The sequence below is a fragment of the Peromyscus maniculatus genome, chromosome 16 (genome assembly GCF_049852395.1).
Source record: "Peromyscus maniculatus bairdii isolate BWxNUB_F1_BW_parent chromosome 16, HU_Pman_BW_mat_3.1, whole genome shotgun sequence".
NCBI classification, from domain to species: domain Eukaryota; kingdom Metazoa; phylum Chordata; class Mammalia; order Rodentia; family Cricetidae; genus Peromyscus; species Peromyscus maniculatus.
This window is the reverse complement of record NC_134867.1, coordinates 58058985-58083897: the sequence shown is the minus strand read 5'-3', so window position 1 is coordinate 58083897 and position 24913 is coordinate 58058985. Positions and strand designations below refer to the sequence as shown.

At 48.1% G+C, this 24913-nt stretch overlaps 1 protein-coding gene across 1 annotated transcript in view; it reads right to left on the bottom strand.

The window, feature by feature from the left end:
* The window catches only part of Snx9 (sorting nexin 9), an 84489-nt gene extending 62277 nt beyond the window's left edge, over positions 1-22212 (bottom strand). Inside the window, exon 1 of the mRNA XM_076552853.1 lies at positions 21956-22212. Coding sequence (XP_076408968.1) covers positions 21956-21967 — 12 coding nt within the window. The 5' untranslated portion in view covers positions 21968-22212. The remainder of the gene's footprint in view (positions 1-21955) is intronic.
* Positions 22213-24913: the final 2701 nt, after the last annotated feature.

Below are 24913 nucleotides of genomic sequence, written 5' to 3'. Positions count from 1 at the left end.
AAGGCAGAGCTATTATTTTACACCAACAGACCCGAGGCCATACTGTAGCACCACGTTCCCTGGGTCCCTCGCCCTCCGTACACACTCTCCCTAAGGCTTCACGGGCCATCTTTATAGCGAGGAATCCGGCTCATGGTTCAACTCAAGGCTTTTCTCTCAGCTCTAGGCTCATGAATTGCCTATCAGATTTCCATATGCATGACTCAAAGGCATCTCCCCAGGGAGCTGTCACCCTGTGTGCGGAGCTGAGAGGGCCTTAAAGTGAGCGTGTAGAGGATGAAGCTCTGAGAGAATGTGCGCTGTCCGAGAGAGACGGGCACAGCCACGGCAAGGACCCACGGGGGGTGGCTAGCCCTCCTCGCCACCTACCCCAGGGTGAGGCTCGGAGGGACTGCAAAGCCTTCCTCGGGTCTGAGTTCAAATGTGGACAGCGTGTGCAAAACTAACCTGCGACAACTCCTCCCTCAGCTGGAGACCCCGAATCAAGACTAGCTAACTCTTCCTCCTGTGCTGTAGATGATAACCAGATGTGCGATGATAACCAGATGTGCACTGTTGAGTTATAGCTGTGCCTCCCTCGGAGCATGCACAGGCCACTTGACCCCAGCTTTTCCACGTCTGTGAGTCTGGTTTCTCTAGTGTCTGTCTGTTCTTCTTTCTCCTGCTGCCTTAGTCAGGTTTCTAGGACCTGCAGGAACCCTGGCCTCAGCACTGCCCCTCCGAAAGCTACTTTGGCCCCCTCCCTTCCCCCTGCAAGGCTGACCCTCTCCCCCTGCAAGGCTGAACCTCTCCCCCTGCAAGGCTGAACCTCTCCCTTCCCCCTACAAGGCTGAACCTCTCCCCCTGCCCCCTGCAAGGTTAGAACCTCTCCCTCTCCCCTGCAAGGCTGAGCCTCTCCCTTCCCCCTACAAGGCTGAACCTCTCCCCCTGCCCCCTGCAAGGTTAGAACCTCTCCCTCTCCCCTGCAAGGCTGAACCTCTCCCTCTCCCCCTGCAAGGCTGAGCCTCTCCCTTCCCCCCTGCAAGGCTGAACCTCTCCCTCTCCCCCTGCAAGGCTGAGCCTCTCCCTTCCCCCTGCAAGGCTGAACCTCTCCCTTCCCCCCTGCAAGGCTGAACCTCTCCCTTCCCCCCTGCAAGGCTGAACCTCTCCCTCTCCCCCTGCAAGGCTGAGCCTCTCCCTCTCCCCCTGCAAGGCTGAACCTCTCCCTCTCCCCCTGCAAGGCTGAACCTCTCCCTCTCCCCCTGCAAGGCTGAACCTCTCCCTTCCCCCCTGCAAGGCTGAGCCTCTCCCTCTCCCCCTGCAAGGCTGAACCTCTCCCTTCCCCCCTGCAAGGCTGAGCCTCTCCCTCTCCCCCTGCAAGGCTGAACCTCTCCCTTCCCCCCTGCAAGGCTGAACCTCTCCCTCTCCCCCTGCAAGGCTGAACCTCTCCCTTCCCCCCTGCAAGGCTGAGCCTCTCCCCCTTCCCCCTGCAAGGCTGAGCCTCTCCCTTCCCCCTGCAAGGCTGAGCCTCTCCCTTCCCCCTGCAAGGCTGAGCCTCTCCCTTCCCCCCTGCAAGGCTGAACCTCTCCCTTCCCCCCTGCAAGGCTGAACCTCTCCCTCTCCCCCTGCAAGGCTGAGCCCCTCCCTTCCCCCTGCAAGGCTGAGCCTCTCCCTTCCCCCCTGCAAGGCTGAACCTCTCCCTTCCCCCCTGCAAGGCTGAGCCTCTCCCTCTCCCCCTGCAAGGCTGAACCTCTCCCTTCCCCCTGCAAGGCTGAGCCTCTCCCTTCCCCCTGCAAGGCTGAACCTCTCCCTTCCCCCCTGCAAGGCTGAGCCCCTCCCTTCCCCCCTGCAAGGCTGAGCCCCTCCCTCTGCCCAGCAATGTCTCTCTCTAGAGAAACTGCACCTAAAGTATTATTAACAAATTAACTGCTAACTGACCTTTCATTAGATTTACTGAGCCCAGCCCAGCTGATGACCTTCAGATTGTACCAGAACATGCAATGCCTCTCCTTACTCCAGTTCTGTGCCTCAGCTCACACAAAGCGTCAATATACACTACAATGGTGTTTAATGTGCAGGAAAATAGTTTGCCTATTTAAAGAATATAGGAACTAGCTCCAAGGAGAACATGGTTGGTCAAATCCTTCTGGCCTGATGAAAAAAACAAAACAAAACAGAAGACACACACTCTTCAGCACATGGCCTTCCCATCCACTGTCCCACAGATTTCTTTCTATATAAAAGCAGCGTAAGCCCCGGCCCCCCATGGAGCTTTGAGGATAACAGCTCCTCCATCTTCTCAGTACCCACCCTCCAACAGAATGAATGTCCTCCCCACCAACCCCTGACTTCTGAGTACTGGCTCTTGAGTGGTCAACAGCCTGGGACTGGTCAAAGAAGACACCCTCAGTACTCCACCATAAAGTCCACTGTCCCGAACGTGCCCACTCTAGATGGAGTCTCACCAACACGCCTTACAGAAAAACCTCGAGGTTATTATGATCACCTTTTTACTTCTTCTCTCAGTCTCTTCACATCTATTTCTAAACAGATCTGAGATCTGCTCACTTCTCTCCATCCCATGTCTCAGTTCCACAGTAAAGGCATCATCCACGCCAACTGTCCCAAAGGGTTCCTCCGGCTGCCTCACCCCTGCCTCTTCTCACGGACTTCATTCTGCAGCCAGAAGGTCAAACTGGGTGTGGCTCTCTGGAGCAGACCCTTCACACTTCCTCAAATTCCCAGGACACAGTGGCTGTCAACATCTACCCATCCACTAAGCTAGGTCTGAACACTACCAAACAACCTTACAAATATGTTAAACATATTCTAGTCTATACAGGCCAGTTCATGCCTATTAGCATAACTAGGAACACCCTCCTTTGCTCTTCAAAGTTTCCCAACGTGTGTGTGTGTGTGTGTGTGTGTGTGTGTGTGTGTGTGTGTGTGTGAGAGGGAGAGAGAGAGAGAGAGAGAGACAGAGAGAGAGAGAGAGAGAGAGAGAGAGATGGGGGGTGTATGATCACCCTACTCCGCACATCTCTATGGCCAGATACTTAGCACTCATTCTTACCCTCAAATATAAATTCCAGACTCACTGAATGATCTTCAGTTCCATAACCACAGCATGCTTTCTGCCTCTGGATCACTACACATCTCCCCTTACACCCGACTGACCCCTACTGACCTTCCAAGTTCAAGCACGATGTCACACATACATGGGAGCATTCTCTGACCTCCAAAGTGTCAAGGGTCCTTCCTACGGATGGACGGATGGAGGGCTTCAAGCACTACTGCCCTATCACTAGGTGAGCTTACTTAGTGTCTGTGTGTCTCACCGGGTCTCACTCCACCTTGATCAGGGGCACACTTGGTACAGCAGGCACAAAAAAGTGGGTAAATAATTAATCCATCTGCCACAGAGCACAGTGTCTACTACCTACACTAGATGCCTGGATGGTTCAAACTAATACATTGACTTCTGCTTCAAATTAATCTAATCTAGTTCAGCTTTCAAAGAACAGACAGTAGTTTTCTTAAAATAAAAACCTTCATTTAGGAAACACCTACTTCCTCTCATAAAAGAACCAAAAGCCATTATTTCAACAAGAAATCATAAAACTCTTGAATTAATACACTGTTTTACTTTTTAAAAAGCCAATGCTTCAATTCCCAGCACCCACATGTCCTTCACAGAAACCAGTCACAAGTATGGTACAGAGATGCAGGGGGAACATCTATGCACATAAAATAAAAAATAATACATTTCTGGGGCTGGAGAGATGGCTCAGAGGTTAAGAGCACTGGCTGCTCTTCCAGAGGACCTGGGTTCAATTCTGAGTACCCACATGGCAGTTTCACAACTGTCTGTAACTCCAATTCCAGGGGATCTGACACCCTCATACAGACATATATACAGGCAAAACCCCAAAGTACATTAAATAAGTAAATAAATCTAAAAAAGAAAACCCAATGCTTATCCCATACATTTGTGTATATGTGTGCACAAGCATGTACACATAGGTGTGTGTTTGAGTGTATGTGCTGTATGTATATGAGTACATGCTGGTACCTGTGGAGGTCAGAGGTCCACACTAAGTGTCTTCCAGGATTGCTCTCCACCTTATCTTTTGAGTCAAGGTTTCCTACTGAGCCTGGCTCCACTGTTTGCCTAGACTGGCTGGGCTGTTGGTTCCAGGAACCTGCTTGCCTGTGTCCTCACCCCGGTGATAAGTTCACACACAGATGGGTGCAACCACACTTGGCTCTTTACAGCAGTCCTAGGGTTCCGAACTCAGGTCCTCAAGCCTTGCTTTATCTCTCCAACCCTCCCCCACAAACATATTTCCTTTTCATTCTTTAATAATCTTCTTCGTCTTTGTCTTCGTCCTTTTTTTTTTTTTTTTTTTTTTTTTGAGACAGAGTTTGGGTGTCCTGGAACTCACTCTGTAGACCAGGCTGGCCTCCAACTCACAGAGATCCTCCTGCCTCTGCCTCTGCCTCTGCAGTGCTGGAATTAAAGGCGTGAGCCACCGCTGCCTGGCCAACTCCTGAGTTTTATTAATAATAGAACAATTTAGATAAATGCTTCATCTTTCTTGCCAGAGAAGCCTTTGTTTCAATGCACCAGGTAATTCCAAGCTGTGGGGAAATTATTTAAAGACAAATGGTGTGACCAGCCTCACTCAGGAGGGCTAAGAAAATAGGGTCACTGAGGAGGTATCGAGGCTGAAATCTACAGGAGGAAGGAGCTAGCTACTGAGAGCAAAGAGGAGAAGCTGTGAGGCAGGGGGTCACCCCTGCACAGTCAAGAGCCGCACAGGGTCCTCGTGCAAACAGACCAGCAGCCACACACGAAGGCACGCTCAAAGAGGTTATCATCTTATTTACAGCAGGGTCTCACTGCTTTCTGTGCAAATGATGTGGCACTCAAAGACCTAGGATGGAACGCACTGGAAGGCGGCAGCGGCGGCGGGGGCGGGCTGTAGGACTTGAGCACTACTAAAAGCAGATCCCAGGAGTGAGATGCGGTGCGGTGCTTCAACCCTCCTGCCCGGCCAGCCGCAGAAGGGACGAGTCTCGGCAGAATCACCTTTGTCGTGGAAGTTCAATAATGAAAATAGCTGAAGTTAATTGTTTACAGTTAGAGAACTCTATAAGAATGTCTACAATGTAGCATCCTATCAGAATATAGAGTTTAAAATGTTCAAGTTCTCCAGAGACTTATAATTCTGGACGGCCTGGCCATTTTTATAATCCCCCTTTTGTTACTGTTGCGCTCTCCTGGGTTTCAGGTACAGGCTGCAAGCCACCGTAATTATTACGCATCTTCTCTCCGTAACTCCGGCTGCCGTCATACCCACGACTTACAAACAAGGCAAAGGACACCGAACACTCCTTTCTAGGCCTTGGCTTTTTAGTTGTCTTTTTCTTCCTCCTCACCCCACCTCGGCATCGCAGGTGTGTCGGACCACTCCTGGCTGCAGGCTCAGCCTGCTGGAGCACAGCCAGGGTCTCACACGTGCTGGGCGAGTGCCCTGCTGCTGAGCTGCAGCCGGCTCAGGCTCCCTCCGTGTAAGTTCTTCCCGTGATTTATGGAGAGTGGGGCTGGAGCGTGACACTGCACATGCGTGAAGGTCCGAGGAGGGAGCATGCTCTCCTCCCACCTCCCAGGACCGGGCATTGAACTCGGGCGGCAGCAAGCGCCTTTACCTGCTGGACCGCTCTCTAGCCCCAGGCCTGTTCCCAACAGGAAAAGGCTGGGCTAGAACAGATGGCCTGTGTGTCCCTTTCAGTCTACTTCGGGAATTAAAGTTAAATATCTTCTACGACAGCACCGGCAGCAGCCCCACTGAGAGCTGCACAGACTCCGTAAGGACGCCTGTGCTTGCGGTCACCTGTGTGACTGCACACACGTCAGCTCCTGACGTGAAGACTTCGGATCTGTCCTAACGATGACTGCGGCAGCACAGGTCTCCTCACGGGGATTTACTTCCATCGGGACTTCCTCTTTGGGGCAATTTCTCTTCTGGAGGCTCTTCTCAAGTCGTGTGGCCAATCTGAGCCTCACCACGGGACTACAGTTGGTTTTTATTGCGTCACACAGTATGGAAGGGATAGTGTAAGGAAGGCTGCCCGGGAGTTCAGGCAGCGCTGGCCAGACCACTCAGTGGGCGCTGGCACGTGTCACCGAGTCTGATGACCCGAGTTCAATTCCCGGGACCCACATAGCAAAAGGGGACAACCAACTCCCAAAGGCTGTCCTCTGACCTCTACACACGCACTGTGGCATGGGGGCATACCCCATAAATAATAAAATAAATAGCAAAATTTTAAAGAGAGAATTAAGCTAGAAGAACAAAACATAATTTGAAGAGCTTAGTTTTTTTAATATAAAAATGGGAAACTAAATCACACCTGGTCCTTCAAGCAAGCAAACACTAGAGAGGAAAAGGTTATGAGTGAGCGCTCCTTACAGGCAAAGACAGAGAGCCAGACAACCCCGAGCAGGGCGCATCTAAGCAGCACACCTGCGCAGCTCGACGGGCACCCTGTCAGATGTCCCCAGATCTTCCTGTCCTGCCCTCCATCCTCCCTGCAAAGTGAGTCCCACAGAAGAAGAAAACCAGAGACACGCAAGGAGCCACGGTGAGGTGATGTGAGGGCCGGTGAGTGACGTGAGGGGCGGTGAGGTGACCTGAGGGGGGCGGTGAGGTGACCTGAGGGGCGGTGAGTGACGTGAGGGGCGGTGAGGTGACGTGAGGAGCAGTGAGGGACTTAAGCGGGCAGCTGGCAGGAGGCGCTCGGCACCCCAGAAGCACCCTGTGATGGCAAGGCCACCCCCCCTCACAGAATAATCAACAGCTCATCCAAGGGCACACAGAAAACTTCAGGAACCGGGAAACGCAAACAGCCTCACCCCACACCTTTAATGTCCATCACCCTGGCTCCGTGAAGATCGCATGGGACAAAATCTTTCCTCCATCTGATCAACTTTTGTGCGCTGACGCAAGAGGCTCTCTCCATAAAGCAGCCACCATGTCACACCTCAGAAGCTTCTGGATCTGCACCCAAGACCATGTTCAATCCACTTCTCTGGAGGAGAAGAGCCTCCACGGTTCAGCCCTACCCACCGCACCCCATTGCCCTCCCAGTTCACTCTTCTCACCCAGAACACCACCACTAGAGTAAACACGGCTGAGGGCTACAGCAGCCATGTTCCTTCTTTCTTCACGGCCCCTCCCCATTTTGTTAGTTTCCACCCCTCTTTCTAGTAAAGAACAGAGGCGACCTCAGATCCACCTTGAGGGAGAGATCGAGGACATAATTAGTCCAGGGAGCAGTTAGAAGGAGGAGGTGAGATGATTCTGTATTCTTTACTCTGTGGTGATCCTCAACACTACCCGCTTAGCCTCTCTATCAAGGAAATTACAATGGGGTCCTCAGCCCAGATGACGACTGCTGGGCAGCAGCGACCTGGGACTGCACTCCCGGACTGTCTCACGTGACAGTCACTCTCCACTAGATCCACGTCTGCTCCTCGAGCCCATGCACACACACAGGAAGAGACGTTACTCTGGAACATTTACTCTGCACTGAAGGAGCCAGCCCTCCCTGAGCAGAGACCAAGGCCTGCTGGGAAGCAGTAAGCGCTGTGTAGATTCCATCTTGGAGGTCTGATCTGAGCCCCTGCTCGGGGTCTAACGTGGCGCTGTAGAAACGGTTTGATTTGTCTGAGTTTGCCTTCTTACAAACAAGGGCAGAAATGACGTTTGCTTTGCTTTGCTCTTTTCCTATCCTCACCAGAGAACCTAATTACTTCACCTGCATTATAAACAATAAACAGAGGGTGAATCGACACACCCAGGTTATCTCGTCACCACCAGCAGAATAGATTTTCTCAAAAATTAACCTCCCTATGAGTAGGGTGGAATGAAAGAAAGACAGCGTAACTATCCAGTTACCTATAACTACTTATGCCTGTAAGACTACGTTTAAAGATGTATGAACTGTTTTCCTACTTACAAAATATTATTGAAAAATGATACCATCACATTACTTTAAGAAATTACGTCACAGATATTTCAAACACAGTTTTCTAAGGCATCTTTTGATTGAAAACACTTATTTTTAATTATTTTGTTAAGTGTTTGCTATGGCTTTAGGACATTGACAGGCTCAAAGAAGGTGATCAAGTTACAGAACTAAGTAACAAAACAATACTCAATTCAGTACCTGCCCTGATCAGTTCTTTCCAAGCCAAATCTTAGATTCTTAAGAACCATAAACCCTAACCTAAGCAATCTGGGGTAACTGGCCACAAATCTCAAAACAGGACTCATTGCTGGTCGGTGGCACAAGCTCATAATCCCAGAATATTGGAGACTGAGACAGGAGGCTGAATTCTTGAGGTCAGCCTAGGCTAAAAAAAAAGACTCTCTCATAGAAGACTGTCATGGAGCCGGGCGGTGGTGGCGCACGCCTTTAATCCCAGCACTCGGGAGGCAGAGCCAGGCGGATCTCTGTGAGTTCGAGGCCAGCCTGGGCTACCAAGTGAGCTCCAGGAAAGGCGCAAAGCTACGCAGAGAAACCCTGTCTCGAAAAACCAAAAAAAAAAAAAAAAAAAGACTGTCATGGAACCTGTAATTCACATTAGCAGTTTCTCAGATGCCAAGGTGCTCTCAACACATTGTAGGATACACGAGAATGCTGATCTTAGCATGTAGAACATGGGAATAATTCTGATCTCACCCATGGATCACGTGCTTACAAAGAGCCAGCAGGGATAGTTTCTAAGCCAGTTTATACACTTGTACTTACGACTGGAGCTATGCATTTGAATTATTGCAAAAGATGATGAAATGAGTGCAAAAAAGCAACTTAAAAAAATCTAAGTAGAGCATTTTTAGGAACCTTCAAAATAAATTGCTAAAAAGCTAAGTATAACCGAGACAACAGTTCAGACAGATGGTAATAACTTCTGAAACTCGAGGATTCTGTGCTCACAATGATTCGAGATGGCCTTCGAGCTCTTTACAGCACACTAGAGACAGAAGCTGTAGGCAGTGCTCTGAGTGCGGACTCTACAAACAGCAATGATAGTAATCTTAGGAATGGCTCAAAGGGCTCCCCGGCAGAGGCCGGCCACCCAGGCCCTGGCGAGCAGACCACGTGCACGCACTGACTTCAAATGAGATGCGCAGTGTCTGTCTGTTTCCACCTGCAGGCTTGTTCCATCATTCTGTAAACAGCTGCCAGAGGGGATGCCAGGCCCATCCCCCCTCAGCTGGGATCAGTCTCGCTCCTCTGCTTCCCTCAGCATCCTCCTACTGCTGTCCCCACCTGAGCTGTGAACCAAGAGCAGCCTTGTCCCGTGAGGATTTTAAGTGCACCAAAGTGAACAAGTTAGTATGCGCAACCCACGCAGGCATCTTAAAGCCTCCAGGTGAACAGTGCCATCTTTAGATGATACTTAGTGACTGTCAGTTGTATGAACTGTTCACTTTAACTTAAAAACAATTTGGTCTTAATGATCATAAAGCAACATAAACACAGAGAACAATCTAGGCTGTGTTTACAAGGCTGTGGCTCCCACCTTTAGAAGGGTTCTTATGAGAGGAGAGAGGGGTAAGAAAATGTCAGGTAGAAAGAGAGACCGAGCCGACGAGAAGAAAGACAGAAACACAGGATAGCTACAGAAGGGCCTGGATCAATACCCAATAGCCTCGTTCTTTACTGAAAAGGGCTTTTTATAACATGCCAAGGGGAGAGGCAAAAAACCTCCTCCTTGCAAGATCAAAGCACACCGTACAGCCAAGTGTAGACCCTTCCAAACACCTGGTAAACACGCCCGTGGTCAAATCACCCCATTATACAGCCCTGCCGGGTAAAGCAAGCCCAGATTCTCAGACCCTAAGTAAGTTCTCACTAGGAAGGCTCTGTGGGCCCCTGCACAAGGCTCTTATTAAGAACAAATATTTGCTACTAAGGCTTATTATTAATGTGTAAATATGATAACAGGGGTTTGATTGTGTATTTTTGGAAAGTCTTTACTTTCATATATATGTATGAATGTATGTGTATATATATATATATATATATATATGAAAATATATACATATATACATATATATGAAAATATTTTCCATGAAATAATGTCTGAAATTTCTTAAAAAATAATGAGGGAAGAGAAAAATGCAAGATACAGGACTGAAAAAAAAAAAAAGAAATTGTTCAGGAGCTGATCACTGCAGCTGGTAGGTGGTCCATGAAGGTTCACCGTACCTTTCTACTTTGGTCTGTTTGAAATGTTTACATATAGCTACAATAAAAAAATACTGAAGTATGCCAAAATGTTTGGATAATATATAAACAACTCACAGGCATGGAAGTGTTATGAAACTCCATTAATATACTTCAAACAAACAAACAAATCACTGAATGACCCACGGAAGAACAAAGATTCATTGACTCGCAAACTCCTAAACCAGGGTGATGTCATTTCTTCTAAGCCCAGGGGAACATTCCAACCCAGTTCTTGGTACTCCAGCTGCTTCTGACCCTGCTCTGTTCCCGGCTGGAGACTTCAGGAGTCACACCAGAAACCAGCTACAGCAATAGCTGGAGAACGCATCAGAAGAGGAATGCAGCCAGCCCTAACTGACCCTGCCGTGTGGAAATCGTTTGACTTCCCATCTGGGTGGACACCAGTGAGGTCAGGATGACAGGCCAACCTGGCTATGGGCCAAAGGGGTGAATGGTCCAATGGGCTATGTGTATCCGCATGTACAGGAAATGACAGCTTCTATCTGGCTTTCAGGTTTACCTACTAGATAGATTCTTTTTTCTTTCAACAACCTTTCAACCGATTGAGATACTCAAGGTATAAAAGGATGATCCTCCAGCTCGCTCTTCTGAAGCTCCCTGATCCACTTAAATACAGCAATGATTGTACTGGATATAATCAATTAAGTTTTAAGAAGGAATTAAAGATTTCAATCCGGTATCAAAGTGCACACAGCAGGACCAACAGAGACAAACTCAAGCAGCAGCAGCAGCAGCAAAGGAACCCGCCACCCGGGCGTGGTGAACACCCTCCAAGAGTTTCACGTTGCCAAATCAATGCAAGGCCCCAGGCACGGCCTACATAGCTCCCTACTGACTTGGCCCATGGACAATTAATTCTATGCCTCAGCAGGCACTGGCCAGACATGTGCAACCGAGGATAATACCTTTCCTCAGAGCTCTGAAGGACAGGACCACTCCTTTGTTCAGGTCTCTGTCACCTTCCTGTGGACTTCACTGCCCACCATATCTCACACTGTGTATTACATACCGGCCTCTTACCACGTGCATTCCCTTTCAGCCCCTCTCTCCGCATTCACCTTGTTAACCGGCCATCTCTTCCAAGGAAGAAAGTCCTGGGGGCAGGGACTTTATTGTATTTTATGTGCATTGGTTTTTTTGCCTCCATGAGTGTCTGTGTGGGGTGGTTCAGATCCCTGGAATTGGAGTTACAGACAGGAGTGAGCTGTGATGTGGGTGCTGGGATTGAACCCAGATCCTCTGGAAGAATAGCCAGCACTCTTAACTGATGAGCCAACTTTCCAGCCCCCTGTGGACAGCAGTTTGAAAAATTGTTTTCTTAGATGCTATATTCCTTACATTTCAACATTCTTTGGCCCAGTAAGTGCTTGATGAAACCCCTGAAAGAGGAAAATAGCATAATGACCGACCACCACGTGCTTCTCTGTGAACTCGGTGTATGGTTCTGCTCTTCGTACAAAGAATGGTATTAAGAGACCAGCCTGGCCAGGAACTCACTACAGTAGAAGGTGACCTTGAACTTCTGATCTCCTTGACTCTACAGCCCAAATTAACGTTAGGACCACACTAGACTTGACAACTTGTGGTTCTTAGTTGGGTGTGTGGATCCTATGTTATATTCTATGTTTATAATACTATGAAACACCACAACCCAATCCTAACAATCATTTCTCACTATAAAGTCAGATACATTGGTAAGCCCACAAGGGAAACTTCACTTAGTTCTTGAGATCACTTGGTAAAGAAAATACTTTAGTAATGTTGCTTTCGATCTTTAAGGTGGGTAGCAGCTACTACTTCTCCTCCTCCTCCCCCGCCCCCTCCTCCCCCCTCCCTCCTCTTGCCCCCCTCCTCCCCCCTCCCTCCTCTTCCCCCCCCCTCCCCCAGCCCTTCTCTTCAACCCGAACCATCAGCGCCACTATCCTAAAGATGTGACAAAGCAGTCTTTCTAGTCTGGGAGTCTAAAGCCCCTAAACCTAGACAGAAAACACCTGTGAGGGTCCTGCAAAAGAGAGAGAGAGCGTGAGCGAGCCCAAAGCCTTCTCTCTGCCTCCTCCTGAAACTCCTGGAGGCTGGCAAAGGCTGCTGAGGCTTACGGGCAAAGGCAGTGGAGAACAGTCAGATCACCGCAAACTCACAGCTGGCCTCCAGCACCCAAACATATTGACAACTGGTGGACAGCTCCTTCCTGTACGGGGACAGAGAGAATCAAGCCATGCGGGGATCTGCACCCCACACAGCATGGAACCAGCAAATAGCTCCCTGGTCCTCACTAAAGGAGGGCAGGTGGACGGAGCGTCTCACTTAAGGAGTGTAGTGGTCCCACTTTCAAGGCCAGCTGTGGGCACCCCGAATGTAAAGACCTTCACCCCTAGGTTATGATCAACCTGGGCGCTGAACAGATTATAGTCAACTTTCCCAGTGAGAGGGAGACAAAATCAGTTGTACATTTTTATAGAAAAGTAGTTTTCTTTATCAATATATTTCTTTACTTTGCCCATCTGGCTTGTGCAGATTCGCATCTGAATCCGCTCCATTCTGTGTACTGTGCAGAGGAGGGGAGGGGCCCTGTGGTCCTTTCCTGCAGCGCACTAACTAGACTCACCGGGATCAGAACCCAGGCTCCTCGTCTCTGTGCTACCCTGCCACTGCTCTCCTAGGACACACGATTACTGCATTCTGAAGACATTCAATCTTTTTCTGTTTTTCCCTCTAAATACAAAATTCAAAGGAACTCTCAAACCAAAAGAGTTTTTATGACATGGCTACAATTACTAGAGAGGACAGCAGCCACCTCAAAGTTCATTCCGTGCATTCAATGCCCCTCAGACAACAGCACCATGTGAAAGTACAATTCACTGAGAAACAACACTAAAGGCAGTATGGGGTCGTTAGTATTTGTGATGGTTTGTGTTGTCAACGTGGCAGGATCTAGAATCAGCTGGGAGACAAGTCTCCCGGCATACCTATGGGATGCCTTTGGGTGTGCCTGCGAGGGGTTATCTTGATAGGTGGGAAGACCTGCCCACTGTGGGAGGCACCATTCCCTAGGCTGGGGTCTAGGATTGTATAGAAAAGAGAAAGCTGCACAGGCATTCATTTCTCTCTCTGCTTCATAATTATAGACGGAATGTGACCAACTGCTTCCAGTTTCTGCAGCTTTGACTCTGCTGTCATGATGGATTGTACCCTTGAACTGTGAGCTGAAAGAAATCTTGAATTGCTTTTGTCAAGGCATCTCATCAAAGCAACAGAAAAAGAAACTAAGTATTTGTGAGTCTGTATATCACTGTAACATTATACACTTATGAATAACAGTATCAAAAATGAAAGACAATATGGCCTGTAAATAATGACTCAAAGATCTGAAAACCCACTGGCTGAGAATCCTTTCCCTAGAGAATAAGTTCTAAGTACTACAAACCAAGTTCAACAAATAAACACAGCAAGCACTCTCAGGAAACTGTGGAAATCAAAAGGAGAACTAACTTTAACCATTCCTAAACACCATGTCCTTGCCCACAGGGAATTGGGAACGAGCCAGGGCGTTGGACTATTTGTCTGCCACATGCTCCGTACTGGCTCCTAGAAGTGGCCTAGTATGACAGGTCCTGCAGAAAACTTTAGAGTCCAACCAGGGAAACTAGACATCGTGCCTTCTCTGAAATCCACTTTCTGTCCTGAAGGAAGGACACTCTACTGAGGAGCACTCACTTTAAATGAGACCTCGGCTCCAGCACATCTCGCTCCCGAATGCTACTCTCTCACCTAGAGGTAGAGAAGCAAGTCTGTGACTCTTGTGAGTACTGCCTCTGCAGGTAATAAATACTCTAGGACTCAATGTTCAGATATTAAAAATGAGTTAGAAAGACTGAGTCAAGAGACCTAACGTCCTTAAATACTATATTTATAATGTCTAAAATAAGCAAGAAGGGTAAAAACATCATGGTTTGAATGACCGTGAGAAAAAAAAGAAAAAGAAATACCAACTGGCAAGTTGTGAAACACACACAGTGGACAATTTTGAAAGCTTGGCAGTAACTCTTTTTTCACCCAGATGCTCACACCAACATCCCCATAGATGAGATTTACACAGCTCGTGCACATATTCCGCTCTCTTCACTTTCCAGTGTGCTCCCAGGATACTCTGACTTGGCCTTCACTCCAGCAGGCAGGACACACTAATGCTTGAGCCACTACCATACTGGAACAGTGAAGTGTAATAAAATTTTCAGGCAAAAAGCATACAATCACATGGCCTGTGAGACACACTGCTGGGTCAGCACAAAGGAAAAGCTCTGGAAACCGCCAAAAGGGAGTAAACGCAGAAAAACCCCGGGAGAAATACACACGCTAAGCAGAATTTCACCCTGTATCCACGGAACCATGGCTGAACTGCACTTAGGCCTAATGGAGTCAGGGAAGCAAGGGGGCGAACGTCTGAGAGTGACGAGCTGAGGCTGCAGAAGGATCCCAGTAAGGAGAGAGAGACAGGGACAACAAGGAAGTGACTTCCAGAGGTGTGGCCCAGGGGAAGGGGGGAGGGAGGGACTCCTCCTGAGATCGGGGCCATGTCTGGGCTGTCTCGTACAGCAGGAAGACATGAATGAACACGGGAAGAGGTCGTGACTGCAAGGATGGGGTGACCCAGGGAACCGGACAGACAAACTCTGCCCGAGAAACACAACTTTAGTGTAACGGTCAGAATTTCCTCGGATTAAAACTCCAAGGAAAAGAATAAAATAGCAAACCATACTGGAAAACACAGCACCACGGAGGAGGATGGGCAGAAAGACACCGAGTTCGATGTCTGTTTTCAGACTCAACAGGCGAAACACTGAAGACACGAGTGACCACAGGGATTGAAGCTGAACCAAACAGGACTTCCAACACTGGAACACATGCCGGTCATCCTCAGGGTCCCCAGCTAAGCACATAACCCACACTGACACCGCAGTGGCCGTCACAACAGTGAAGACAGGGTCTTGACAATGGGCAGAGGGAAGAGCTGGGCATTTACAGGACATCGGTAGCCAATGGCTGCTCAGCGACCCTGGAAGCTGAGGAATGACAGGGTCACTGTACTGAGCACAGCACTGTCAGCCTAGAACGCCCGCCATGTTTGATGGACTGGGAAAATGCATTTCATAAATGACCAAGTTATCAACAACAAACCTGCATTAGTGGGAACCCCAATTTACCCCAAGCAGAAAAACTACCCCGAGAAAGGGTGAAGCTGGGTGTAGTGTGGACGCCTTTAATCCCAGCACTCCAGAGTACACGCAAAGGACTGAAAGATAAGAAAATAGAGTATACAAACACAGGACCAATGGTACATCTAGATACCCATTAACTCTACTCCACAGTGAAAACACCTCATTTGTACTTTATTTAATACTAAGTAATTAACTGATTGTACTGGGAAATTTACTGCACTTATATATCCTTAGGTCATTTTTAAAGTCAGAAAGTATGCTATCGAGTAATTTCAGACTTTAACTTAGAAACATCAATAGACTAACGTTCTCCACTTGGGGAGAAGAGACATAACACAAACCCTCCAAAAAGCTACGGACTGGGAAAGGCAGGGTTGGCATCCCAAACCCTGAGAACTGATAACCCCCATCAGGCTGGAAGACAGTAGCCAGGAATGGGTGAGTATCAGGAAACATCAACAGGGGCAGATGGAAACCTTAGTACAAGACAGCTTGGATCAAAAGACAAAACCCACTGAGCGGTGGTGGCACACCCCTTTAACTCCAGCACTAAGGAAGCAGAGGCAGGTGGATCTCCGTGAGTTCAAGGCCAGCCTGGTCTATAGAGCTAGTTCCAGAGCTTGTAGCCAGGGCTTCATAGAGAAACTCTGTCTCAAAAAACCAAATAAATAAATAAATAAAAATAAAATTCAACCAATATTTGCAAAATAAAAGCTAATGAAGTCAGATTAACAGTGGAAAAAGTAGTTAAGGAAAAAAAATGCATCACTAAGCAATAGAGGATCACTTCATAAAGACGCAAAAGTGTAATTGCCTGAAAGATACTATTAAGCTTTGAGAAACTGTTTAAGTTCACCATTTTATTTATTCTTTTGTTTTATTTTTTAAGTTCACTTTCATAATTTTTAGCACTTCATACCTAAGCATGCTGTATTTATAACATTTCTATCCTTCCCTGCCTTCTCTCTCTCTAGCCCATCCACTCTGACTGATTTAGATCTCTTCTTCTATGATTATTATTGTTACTCATGGGAGCCCGGGAGCCTGTGTGCGCACACACACACCTGAGTACATTTCTGTTGCATATGTACATGTCTTTAGAGCTGACCACTTGAGTGAGCCTCGGGAACCTGTCAAGGCTCTTGTCCCTACAGAGCCTTGATTCTCCATCCCTCAGCAGCCACTGAATGCCTGGAACTCTTCCCTGTGGGTGGGGCCTGATGAATTCCCATCTGCAGTGGTATGCTGACTGGTGTGGTCATTATGCAGGCTGTTTGGGCAATCAACATACTGAGATGTCTGGGTAAGGCTTCCTATAGGGTCCAGAAGACCCCGAATCACAGCAGGCTCCCTGGTCCTCCGGCTCTTAAAATCTTCCTATCTCCTCTTCTGCAACAGCCCACCATTCTAGTATTTCCACCAACTACAAGACTATAAATCAGTAAGGATAGATGTAAACAGCATATTTAACACATTCAATCTAATGGACATTCACTAACTACATACATAGAGAATTGATAGACCCTTTCTGCACACAGAAAACACACTGACCAAATTGCTTCCTAAGTATGAGCTTAGTCTCAACAAACTTCTAGCTACAGTACTGGTTATAGCTGTGGAATAATCCTTCCGTACACTGTGTGAATATAAATCGCTATGGTTGGTTTAATAAAGAAGCTGACTAGCCAACAGCTGAACAGGATTAAGTTGGGTGGGAAAGCCAAACTGAGAATGATGGGATGAGAAAGGGCGGAGTCAGAAGAGTCACCAGTGAGCCAAAGAATGAGTCGGACATACAAAATGAGATAGAGGTAAAAGCAATGGGCCTTGCAGCAGCACATAGATTAATAGAAATGAGTTAATTTAAATGTAAGAGTTAGCTAGTAACAAGCCTGAACTACTGGCCTAGCATTTATAATTTATATTAAGTCTCCAAGTCAGTTATTTGGGAAGCAGCTGCAGGACAGGAAAACTCTGCCTACAGGTTATCAATGAGATTCCCTAATCAATGCTTTCAAATGAGAAATAATCAACCAAAAGATAACAGGGCAATCTTAAACTTTTGGAAGCTAAGCACAATGCTGACAACTCACGAGTTAAAGACTACTCTTGGAAGTCTCAAAGTGTGAGGCTGGGTCCAGCTTTTTAACACCCTAACAATCATTTTTTTCATGTAATCATGAGTAGATCCACTGTATTTCAAAACATTACTAATACCTAAATTGCGGGTATAATTTTTGCATCATGCATGTATACTTTTAAAGAGGAGTTTGCTACTATAGCTTTAATAAGCTATAATGTATGAATCACTGTGTCACTAGACCATCACTGACTCCAGGGGCCCAGAGCACCCTGAAGGAGGCAGCCACCAGCATGGAAGCACACGTAATTGGCAGCTGGGAAGGTTGACAGGACCCTGTACCAGGAGATGACCCGAGAAGTTTCTGAGAAGTGATGCTCTGGGCTAAGTCCTCACATGCACAGAGAAGGCACACAGGAAGGAAGGAACAGCAGATGCACCACATCAGGGCTTTCTTGACAGGGTCTCACCACAAAGCCCAGACTGGCCTTGAACTTAGGTCCTCCTGTCTCTCCTTCCCTAGAGCTAGGATTACGGTGGGCACCTCTACATCCTGCTAAAAGCTACCAAGTTTTAAGCACTTCAAGCCAAGCTATTATTTCATTTTCAGATGATTGATATAAAGGCAAAACACTATAAACAGTCTTTGCAAAACTGTTCCACTTTCTATCTCTTTCTCCTTTACCCGAAATCGTTAATGTGTCTATTGTTACAGACTCTCTCCCTGACCACACACACACAGACACTTGTGACATATAAAATACGGCCACACAGAAGAGGTTAGGAAGCATCTCCTACACTGCTCTTTAAAACTCCACAAGTCAGCCAGAGACGGTGGCACCTGCGGTCATCTCAGCACTCAAGACGCAGAGGCCTGCAACCTCTGGGAATTTAACTTGGTCTCCAGAGCGAGCTCCAGACCAGGGAGGGCTATGTAGTGAAACCTCCTGTCAAAAATACATCCCCACCCCCAAAAACAAACCCGTTAAAAAGTCGTGTGTGCACGCATGGGCATGCATCTGTGTATGTGGTCACACAGGTTGCCTTCCTTGCTCTCCATCTTAGTTTTTGGCTCATTGACTCAGGCCGGCGGGCCGGCCAAGGAGGCCTTCCCAGTGGTCTAACTACAGGTGCGAGCACTTGAATTTTTTTTTTTTTTTTTTTTAACTTGGGATTCTAGAACCCAGGTCCCCATGCATGTGCACTTTACCGGCCAAGCCAATCTTAGCCCCTCGGCTTTAATTCTTAAGACTCTTCAGGTAGGATCTCTATTATTCAAATAAAAAAGATTCTGCTTAGAAGAGACTGCAAGGTTGCTCTCTTAAACTGTTCCCAGGGATGCAGTCCAGGGAAGAGCCTCACCTCCTCCCCAGATCTCTCATGTTCCACACTCACTGAATTCAACCAAAAGCTGTACAACACACATGTATAAAGTCAGGCACGGGATCTGGAAAGTGAAGTGGGAAAGGGAGGCATCAGGCACTCCAGAATGTTATTACTCCTATAAAGTGACCATGTAAGCGAAAAAGGATCAAATCAATTAGCCAAGATTAATTCCGGTATGGAGCTTACAGCTAATCAATTCCCACTAATTATTTTATGTTCATTTTGACATAATAAAGACTTGATTTTTGACGTGAGCTCATGTTTACTCCAATTCACGCAGGATTGTGTCAGAGCATGATCTGAGGAGACATCTAACAGAGCTCAGACAGAAACTCCTACACAGTCACTGTGCTGTAAAGGACACTATTGGACTCTCTCTCAGTGGAGTACTCAAGTGGAGTCCAGCATTCTACTGAGGGAAGATGAGAAACAAAACCCGGATGATCCCTCTAAGATGTACTTACTGATTATCTGTCTTTAGCAATGAAGAACTACCCAATTAAAGTTCTAAAAGATTTCTTTTTTCTATTATGACTCTACCAAGAGCTCTTAAAGGTCATGAGATTCAGGATGACTAGAGAGACAGCCCAGGGGTTAAAAGCACTGTCTGCTCTTCCAGAGGACCAGGATTCGGTTCCCAGCACCCACACGGCAGCTCACAACTGTTGGTTAACACCAGTTCCAGGGGATCCAATGCTCTCTTCTGACCTCCTTAGGCACCAGGAATGCATGTGGTACACAGATACACATGTGGACAACACACCCGCACACATCAAATCATTTTAAAAAATCATGCAGCTTCAGAGGTAAGTGAAGATTCAAGGAAATACATTAAAAACAATGAAGATGAAAACTATCTGAAGAGAATACCAGTCCCCCTTTCCATTCTATGGCAATCCCAGCACTACCTCAAATGTCCAGACGATGCATTTATTTCCTGACACCTAGCTCTTACAGCAAAAGCCCGAGGACCACTTGAGCTTAAAACGTCATTAATAGTCCATCATCATGACTACTAAGTACATCTGACCACCTACACCATTAAAGGAAGGAAAGGAAAAAAAGCGAACTATTGGGCTGTAGGAAAAGGAAGGGGTGTGTCCTGGGGCTGGGACAAGCAGCAATGACCACTTGACTCTGGAAACAACTGGAAGATGAGGCTTTGGTTTGCCACAAGAACCATCTGGGAATCGGAAAGCCAGAAAGCTGCAGGAGGCTTCCCTTCGAATCACAGCTTCCCAGCCAGCCCCTTTCCTCAGGCAGCAGTGGTCGGTAGGTCACCCAGTCCACATGGGAATGCGCACCACCAGGAACTGTGATTACCAAGTGGGGAGGGGCAGCCGTGGCCAGGAGAAGTGGAATTTGCCTTCGGAGAAGGAGATAACAACGTAGAAAATGCTCCCACAGGGTGTGAGACTTGTGTTCAATGAGGTCACAGGCTACTCGATTTCAGTACAGGGATGAAGGACTGACTGCTTTTCCCACTGGAAGAGTTAAGTTCAAGCTTCATCGTGAAAAAAGCTTTTCATTGAGCATGTATACGTACATATTAGTTGCTAAGCTAAAATAGGCATGCAGTCATCAGACTGGTAAAAACTGACCCCTACAGAATAGGGTTTATGTCACAGACCACTATCAAGGCTGCAAGGTAACTGTGTAATTGGATTTGCAATTTCTGAAATGTTTGGCAACAAACCTCAAAATCAAATTTCCTTAGAAATCTTTGGTTTGAATTAGGTTTTATTTCCAACAACGTGGTCACAAAATCAGTATGTTAAAAAGGTGGCCAGTCGGCTCAAGTCTAATAAAACCAAGCAACAACACAGCCCAGATATACTAACAAGGCAATTATTCCAACAGCAGCAGTAGCAGGTTCCCTGGAGAAGCTTCCTTTCTGTATAAACACTCCACCTAGACAGATTCAGAGAACTGAATTTATCTCGGCCCCCAACTTCAACAGACTAAGTGTTATCAGGCACTTCTGATCTTTCAAACTCCTTAACATTTTTCTATATAATCCTTCCATAAACTCCCACCTTGAAAAAAAAAAAGAAGTTTTCATCAACCCAGAAAGTAGCTTAGATATTTCAAATATAAATATGGAAAGACATGCTGATGTTTGACATAATCAAAACTCTGCGTACAAGTTAATCCCACACATCACGGATCCATCAAGGGATTCACCTATGGTGCTTCTCTCCCCAAGTCCTCATTTCCAAGGTTCTGGCTTTTCCCGATGGCTATTTCATCCCCCAAGTAACTACTGAAACCATACAAGAAAAGGGAAGCGAGGAAACACATTTTTGCAGACTCAGATAGCAAAAAAAAAAAAAACCGGACTGCCAATTTCACAAACAGTAACATAAAATAAGCAAACCAAGACTCCTGGCCATTTACCAAGCAGGAACCAAAGTTCCACTAAGCAATTCGGGCCTTGGCCTTTTGTTTTTGTTTTTGTTTTTCTTCGGCAAGCAAACACGTCATCTAAAAGCACAGTCATTTCCCCTCTCGATACTTTATTCACTCCGAAAAACGTCCCATTCAAACCGAAAAGACGGCAAAACAGAAGGAAAAAATGAGAGACTTGAAGGCAGTGGGCGCGGAGCGCGGCTCCCGGGGAGGCTGCAGCGTCCTCCCCGCCGGGCTCGGCCCCCTCGCGCGCGCGGGGCCGCGGTCCGGAGGAGGGAGAGAGGCAGGCGGCGTGCGGCAGCCTCGGGGCGGGGGCCGCGGCTCCGGGGCTGCGGGAACTTTCCGTCCCGGGGCGGCCGCCTCGGCCAGCTCAGGTGCAAACTTTGCAAAGCCGCCTCCCGGGAGGACCCCGCTCCCCCCGGCGCTCCTCCGCTCCGGTGCCCGAGGCGGCGGCCCGGGGCCGCGGAGACTCGCGAGCGACCCTCCCGGGGCTCTTCGGCATCCCTCGGCCGCCGCGGAGCCGAACGGCCGAGCCGGCCTGCGCCGCGCGCCCCCTCACCTTGGTGGCCATGGCGGGCGGTTCCCGGGCCCCGGCGGGCCGGCTGGTCTCCGGCGCCGCGGAGCTTCGGCCCTAGCGGGAGGAGGGAGGACGGCTTCGGCTGTGTCTGGCGGCTGCGGCCCGGCGCGGCGCGGCACGGCGCGGCTCTGCGCGGAGGCTCCGTCGTCTCCGCCTTTGCTCTCGGCGCTCGGGCCCCCGCGGCTCGGCGACTCCCGCCGCCGCCCGCGCCTGCAGTTCCTGAAAGTCCCCGGCTGCGCGGCCCCCGCCCCCGCCGGCCAAGCCTCCCATGGACCGCGGCGTGCGCGGCGCGGCCGGCGGAAGCGCGCCTGGGGCCTCGGCCGGAGCCCGGCCTCCTCGCCCGCCCCGGCCTCCGCCCCGACCCCGCCGCCCGCGGCTCTGGGCTACGGGAGGCCACGGCTGGAGCGGCGGCTGCGGGGGTCGGGCGAGCCGGCGGGCGGGCGGGCGAGCGCCGGGGTCGCGGCCTGGTCTGCGTCGAGCCGTTCGCGGGGCCCGGCTGACTGCGTGCGGGAGGAGGACGGCGATGGCTCTGCCCTGACCCGAGCCACCCGCCTGGGATCCCCGGCCCACGGCGGGGCGGCGGAGGGGTCGGGGTGCTTGGGGGGCTCACTACCTCCAGTGCTGCGTAGACAGGGCAGCCCGGGCCGAGCCATGACTTCCTGCTCCCGGGCTGGGAGAGCCTGCGTCCTCCATGGAGTTTCCCCCAGGCTGGGATCTGGCCTGGGCTTCTGGGCCTGGATGCTTGGGGGGCTCCATTCAGAGATGACCCCCTTCTGTCCTTCGGATCTTTTTTTTTTTAAAATGCCTCAGAGGTTTGAGGGCACAACAGGTTTCCATCAGTGGAAAGAGAAGTCGAAGTTATAACATCTTTAATTCAGAGGAGTTTGTCCAGAGTTGAGTCTCTGTGGGTTTTATGAATAAACGGATGGCTTAAATTGAGCAGTGAGATTTTTCACAAAAGATGCAACTGGAAGATTTGCCTTAATTTGTATTTTTATTAGGGCTATATCTTCTAGACAGATAAGACTCTATAACCCCAGGAAGTTGGTATTTAAATTTAATGTCAATGTTGTGGCTTCTTGGACTGGGGGTGGTAGAATGAATGACGAGTATGTATGAGCCCTGAGGTTTGCCTCCCAGCACTGGGGGGAAAATTTTTTTTAACTCCCCAGAGTTTGCTAGTTAGAGCCGATAATGGTGTTTAAGTGGTACTAGAGAGTTTTCTGTGAATGTGTGTGTTGAGCTCATGGTCAATGTTATAGTCAACCATGGTAATACTCTTAATTAGGTGTGTGTGTGTGTGTGTGTGTGTGTGTGTTGAGCTCATGGTCAATGTTATAGTCAACCATGGTAATATTCTTAATTAGTCGTGTGTGTGTACTGCTGGCTACTTATGTCAAGTTGTCAAAGGCTAGAGTCATTTTGGAAGGGGGAACCTTACTTGAAAAAAGTGCCCCCACCAGATTGGTCTTCAGAAAGTCTGTGGTGCATTATCTTGATTGATGAAAGACGTGGGAAGGCCCAGCTTACTTGGTGGTGGACCATCTGGGCTGGTGGCCCTGGTCCCTGTAAGAAAGCAGGCTTAGCAAGCTATGGGGAGCAAACCAGTAAGCAGCACTCCTCCATGGCCTCTGCACCAGCACCTGCCTCCAGATCCCTGTCCTGAGCTACTGCCCTGATTTCCTTCCTGGTGGAAACTGTGATATGGAAGTGTAAAGAAAATAAACCCTTTCCTCCTCATCAAGTTGCTTTTTATGGCGTTTTATCACAGCAATAAAAACCCTAACACACACACACACACACACACACACACTGGGCACGAGTGGGTACATGCATATAGCTCATGACATAACTCGTGTGGAGTTCAGACAACTTCTTTTCTTCCACCATGTGGTGTCTGGGGATCAAACTGAGGTTGTCACGTTGGGCAGTGGGTGCCTTTAGCAGCCGGGTCACCTGGGCAGCCCAAACTGTTGTCTTTCAAAGTCCAGGAAAAGGAAATCCATTGAAAACCTTCTTTCTGCATGTAGACCTGAAGCCTCCATCTCAACAAACCCTTTGAGAACGTTATTATCTAATTACTTACAATGATGAACAAATCGTGGCTCAAATAACTTACCTGAGATGGTACTACAAAATTGAAAGAAACCATAGCCCTGGGACCAGCAGCTTCTAGGACTGTATCCTTCTGTCAGACTTGGGCAAGTTAGCAAAGATATTTATCAAAGCATTTTAAGACCACATAGAAAACACACACACACATACATACATACATACATTCATACATATATATGTAGATATATATGTTAATAGGACTGTCCCAATAAATAAGGTACATGAATACAAAATAAGTTCTAAGAGGTTCATAAAATGCAATTCGTCCTTTATCATCACACATTCCCATCCCTGGATCCAGCCAGTCTCAGATTGGAAATAGCTGAAAAGGAAAATTGCGTCTGCAATGTACAGACCTCCTTTTCTTGCCATTATTTTCTAAACAAAATAACAGCTATTTACCTATCATCTGCACTATAAATGGTTCAAAATACATGGGAGGATGCATTAAAGGTTCTGTGGGAACGCTATGCCATCTTGTGAAGGGACTTGAACAGTTTCAGAGTTTATGCTCTTGGGGAGTCTGGTACCCATCCATCACCCCTGGAGAACAAAGGCAAACACTATTTTAAGAGTATTGCCAAAGACGAAAAAGAGCACTGTGTATAGTACATTCTATTTGTGTGAAAAGTGTGGAAATAAGTTGTACAAGTTCAGAAAATTCTGGCAAGTTTAACCAGACCCCCCTGGCCTTGCTAAAAATTATTTTAGTGCATAAGTTTATATATTAAAAATATTTGATAGTATGTGCATGCGTGCCAGAGGGGGTAAACAGAAGGTTGTAAACCACCATCTGTGTGACTCGAACCTGGATCCTCTGGAAGA